Source organism: Colobus angolensis, unplaced genomic scaffold (assembly GCF_000951035.1).
Source record: "Colobus angolensis palliatus isolate OR3802 unplaced genomic scaffold, Cang.pa_1.0 Scaffold133, whole genome shotgun sequence".
Lineage (NCBI taxonomy): Eukaryota > Metazoa > Chordata > Mammalia > Primates > Cercopithecidae > Colobus > Colobus angolensis.
Window position 1 is genome coordinate 3,759,790 of NW_012114411.1, and position 5,409 is coordinate 3,765,198.

The 5,409-nt window shown below is 39.6% G+C and overlaps 1 protein-coding gene across 1 annotated transcript in view; it reads left to right on the plus strand.

Moving 5' to 3' along the window:
• OLAH (oleoyl-ACP hydrolase) overlaps positions 1-5,409 on the plus strand; it is a 36,349-nt gene that overhangs the window by 13,322 nt on the left and 17,618 nt on the right. Inside the window, exon 4 of the mRNA XM_011934292.1 lies at positions 4,569-4,707. Coding sequence (XP_011789682.1) covers positions 4,569-4,707 — 139 coding nt within the window. The remainder of the gene's footprint in view (positions 1-4,568; positions 4,708-5,409) is intronic.

The window sequence follows — 5,409 nt, forward strand, 5'->3', positions numbered from 1 at the left end:
GGAGGTGGAGCTTGCAGTGAGCTGAGATCCGGCCACTGCACTCCAGCCTGGGCGACAGAGCGAGACTCCGTCTCAAAAAAAAAAAAAAAGCAAACCTAACCTAACCCTATATCCTAACCCCAAGTCAGTTATTTGCCTATTTTTCACCTATCAATTCTAAAGATTTTTGTCATATTTGAGCCAGTCTTTTGCATATAGTGTGAGCTAGATACCCAAGTTTACTTATACCACATGAATAGCCAGTTGGCTTGGCAATGCTTACTGAGAGGTCTATACATTCTGCCACTGGTTTTAAGTGTTAGTTGAATTATAAATTGAGTTTTCACATGTATGTGGGTCTATTTCTGGGCTATTTATTTATTTTTTGAGATGGGAGTCTTGCTCTGGAGTGCAGTGGCGCAATCTCAGCTCACCGCAGCTTCTGCCTCCTGGGTTCAGGCGATTCTCATGCCACAGCCTTCTGAGTAACTGTGATAACAGGCATGAACCACGATGCCCGGTTAATTTTCGTATTATTCATAGAAATCTGGTTTTGCCAAGTTGAGCAGACTAGACTCAAACTCCTGACTTCAGGTGATCCACCTGCCTCGGCCTCCCAAAGTGCCAGGATTATGGGCATGAGCCACCATGCCTGGCCCGGGTTCTCTATTCTGTCCCATCCGTGTACTTGCCTCATATGATACCAGAAACACAGTGTCTTCATTCCAGCAGCAGGGCAGTCTCAGGGTAATTGGGATGTTTCCTTGATGCCTTCATGGAAAACATGAATATCTGGAAGTCCATGTGTAGGTCTGTTTATGGATTCTCTACTCCACTGATTTACACGTCTATGTTTACTCCAAAAGTATACTATCTTCATTACTGTGGCCTTATAATAAGCCTTGGATGTCAAGTAGCATAAGTTCTCCAGCTTTGTTCTTCTTTCTGAATGTTGTTTTGGATGTTTTAAGTTCTTTGCATTTCCATACAGCTTTGAAAATCAGATTATCAATTTGCTGAGATTTTGTTTGGGATTGCCGTGAAGTTATAGATCCATTTTGGGAAAATTGACATCGTAACAATATTGAGTCCTCTGATCCGTGAGTGAGAGCTGTTGCTCCAGTTTAAAAAGTATTGTTTAGATTTAGCAATATTTTGTCATTTTTTGTTTCTGGCCTGCTTCAGCCTCTTGAGTAGCTGGGACTATAGGAATGTGTCACCAAGCTTGGTTAATTTTTACTTTTTAAGTTTCTTGTACAGACGGGATCTCCCTATGTTGCTTAGGCTGGTCTTGGACTCCTGAGCCAAAGCGATCCTCCCACCTTGGCCTCCCAAAGTGCTGGAATTATAGGCGTGAGCCACTGCACTTAGCCTTCCAAAATACATCTTTAAATGATCACAGTCTACTTTCAAATTTTATTAAACCAGTTCATTTTTAACGAAAGAACCTTATAAGAGTGTTACTCCATTCCTCTCTCTTGACCTTTGTGCTACTTTTATAAAACACTTTCCTACTTATCAATTTTGTGGAGAGCAGTCAGCTGCCTTTTTTAGTGATATTTAAAGTGAAAAAAAAAATGTTTAGTAAGAACTTCTGAGTGTGTGGGGAAAAACCAAAATGATAAAAAATAATCTTTTATATATATTTACATGATTACCTTTGTTAAAGTAGATCCAGATTTTCATCTGACATTATTTTTATTCTGCCTGAAGAAGTTCCTTTAATATTTATTTTAGTGCAAGTCTGCTGGCATTGAATTCTGGTGAGTTTTACGTGTCTAAAAAGTCTTTAACTTCCACTTTTGAAAGATATTGTCACAGGATATGGAATGGCAGGTTGACAGTCGTTCCCTCCCTTCCTACCCCCTAGTATTGTTCTCTGGCTTGCCCAATTTCCCTCCCACCCCCTCCTTCCCTCCCTCCCTCTGTCCTTCCCTTCTTCCCTTCCTTCCCTCCCTCCCTCTCTCCTTCCCTTCCTTCCCTCCCTCTCTTTCCCTTCCTTCCCTCCTTCCCTTCCTCAATCCCTCCCTTCCCTTCCCTCTTTCCCTCCCTCCCTCCTTCCCTCCCTCCCTTCCTTCCTTCCTTCCTTCTGTCCACCCATCCATACATCTCATTCTGTCTCTCAGCTTGAATGCAGTGGCACAATCATGGCTCAATGTAGCCTCAACCTCCCAGGCTCAAGCAGTCCTCCTGCCTCAGTCTCCCAAGTAGCTGGGACTACAGATGTGCACCACCACACTCAGCTAATATTTTTAAATCTTTTTTTTATAGAGATAAGGTCTCAAGGCTGTCTCAAACTCAAGCACTTTCAGCCTTGGCCTCAACAAAGTGCTGGGATTACAGACATGAGCCACCGCACCTGGCAGGCTTGCACAATTTCTAACAAGAAATGTGCTGTCATGGCCTGGGCACTGTGGCTCATGTCTGTAATCTTAGCACTTTGGGAGGCCAGGACAGGCAGATCACTTGAGGTCAGGAGTTTGAGACCAGCCTGGCCAACATGGTGAAACCCCGTCTCTACTAAAAATACAAAAATTACCCAGGTGTGGTGGCATGTGCCTGTATTCCCAGTTACTTGGGAGGCTGAGGCAGGAGAATCACTTGAATCTGGAAGGCAGAGGTTGTAGTGAGCCAGGATTGCACCACGACACTCCAACCTAAGCAATAAGGTGAGACTCCATCTCAAATAAATAAATAAATAAATGAGAAATGTTTTGTCATTACCTTTGTATCTATGTCTCTCTTCTGTGGCTGCTTTTAAAGATCATCTTTTTATCAAGTGTTTTTAGCAATTTGATGGACAAGCCTTGGTGTGGTTTTCATTGTTTATTCTGCTTGAGTTTCCTTGAACTTCTTGGATCTATAACTTTGTAAGTTTCAAATTTTGAAATATTCAGCCACCATTTTTTTCAAATATTTTTCTGTTTCCCTCTTCTCTTCTCTCCTTCTGGGACTCCAATTACACCTATGTTACATTGATTTATAGGTACCATGGTATACTCATCAGCTGTGCATTTATTTTGTCATGTTCTTTCCACACTTAATTTTCTTTTTTTAATTTTGAAGACAGAATCTCACTCTGTCATCCAGGCTGGAATGCAGTGGTGTGATCTTGGCTCGCTGCAACCTCCGCCTCCTAGGCTCAAGTGATTTTCCTGCCTCCACCTCCCAAGTAGCTGGGACTACAGGTGTGTGCCACCATGCCCAGCCAATTTTTGTATTTTTAGTAGAGATGGGGTTTCACCCTGTTGGCCAGGTTGGTCCTGAACTCCTGACTTCAAGTGATCTGCCCACCTCGGCCTGCCAAAGTGCTGGGATTACAGGTGTGAGCCACTATGCCCAGCCAACATGCTTAATTGTGGATAGCTTCTTTTTCTATATTTAAGTTCACTGATCTTTTCTTCTTGGTGTGTAGTCTGCTGTTAATCCTGTCTGGTGTTTTTAAAATTTTTTCATATATTTTACATCTCTACAAGTTCCATTTTGGTCTTTGAAAAATCTTTAGTTTCTGTTCTTATCATGTTCACATTTTCATTTACATTATTGAGCACATTTGTATTTAATAACTGTTTAAGGTCCTTGTCTGCTGACTCCATTGTTTGTTATTTCTTGTCTGTTTCTTATGTTTGATGCTCCCCCTGCACCTGTTATGGGTCATATCTTCCAGCTATTTGGCATGTCTGGTGAGTTTTGATTATATGTCAGACATTGTCAGTTTTACTTTGTTGGGTCCTGGATTTTGTTGTATTCCTTTACAGTGTGTTAGATTTTGCTCTAGCAAGCAAGCCAGTAAGTTATTTGGGATCAGCTTGATGTTTGAGTCTGGAGATGCTTATGTTGTGTATTCATTAGGAGATGACTTGTCATTGTTTCTGTTAGGCATCCTGAAGTGCTACTAGCCCAGAATCACTTCAAGTTATTTTTGCAGCTTCACTTTCTATAAATTTGAAGTTTATTTATGTTACCTGCACTCCAGTCTACCAAGGTAACATAAATAAACTTCAAATTTGCATAAACACAAGGCTTTGGTTAAAAAAAGGTAAGGGCAGACTTTTTCCTCCATCCAGAGCCAAGGCAAAATCAGAAAGTTCTTTTCTCCTTTGCCATTTGGAAAATAAATACTTTATTTGTAGTCTACCTTTTTCACAGAGGGTCTAGAATTTAGGGTTTCTTGGCTTTGTGTAAAGGACTCAGTTCTAACTCTCAAATTTAATGTTTTCCAGTGCCTTATCTCCTGACCGTCTAGGTCACCCCTGAAACCTGATGTTTTATTTTCCTGATATAGGTAACGGTTGTTGGGGTTAAGCATTTCATCAGCATATGATCATCAGTGGAATTTTCAGTTCCTTTTTTTTTTCTTTTTCTTCTAGGTGTTCCCTTTATCTTATTGTGAGCAGATACTTAGTCTGCTATATTTTATGCTCTTGCTCTTATTATCAGCACATTGTAAAACTTTTACCTCGCTGCACTTAATTGTTATCATTCATTTCCTTGAAATTTTTTCCATCAGGTAAATATGAGCCCTTTTATAACATTGCAATATCTCATCAACTGTCTGTACATGTTCACTTGTGATTCTCCATCTCCAGTGCACTCCTTAAGGCTTCCTGGAAGAGAAAGCCGAATTGAAGAACCTTTTGCAAATGACATCTCCCAGTTAGTTGATGAAGTTGTTTGTGCTCTGCAGCCAGTCATCCAGGACAAACAATTTGCATTTTTTGGCCACAGGTATTTGATATCCGTTTTAAAAGATTTCAGGGGAGTTCCTTCTATCTTAAGTTTGTGGTTAATGTTGTTCTTTGTGTTTTGTAAGATGCATACCTTTTTATTGGCTAGACAGTATGTTGGGTAATTATGACCATAACAACTTTTACAATTCACCAGTTTGTATGGTAAGTATACCTATTTTTTTTCCTTTTAGGCAAATAAAGTCAACACTTGTAAAACCAAGACTTTAACAGCAGCTTACATTCTATTTCTTTTTGAAGTAAGAAATTATGCAAAGAGTATATATTTCTTAAGCTACATTGTATCATTTTCAGGTTAAGTCAGAGACCCTGGGGTTCTGGCTATCTCTTATCAGTTGTATGAGCTTGCAAAAATTTCTTAGGCTTCTGAGTTAGTTTCTTTTTCTATAAGAGTACAAGAACAACAGTTCCCACTTGTGAGTCTTAAATGAATAATGATCTTAAATAAATTGGTATATAGTAAGGTCTCAATAAATTTTGGCTATTATATCATATAAGATTTACAAATATGGTCAAGCAGAAATTAAAAAATAAAAAGTACCCATCATCCTCCTACCCAGTTAAGAATGCTTTAAAATTCTGATGTGGTTGCTTAGTATTTTTTCACAATGGGGTCTGGTTTTATATATTTACTTGATCTTTTTCACTTAAAAACAATGTATACTCACAGGATGTGAAAGAT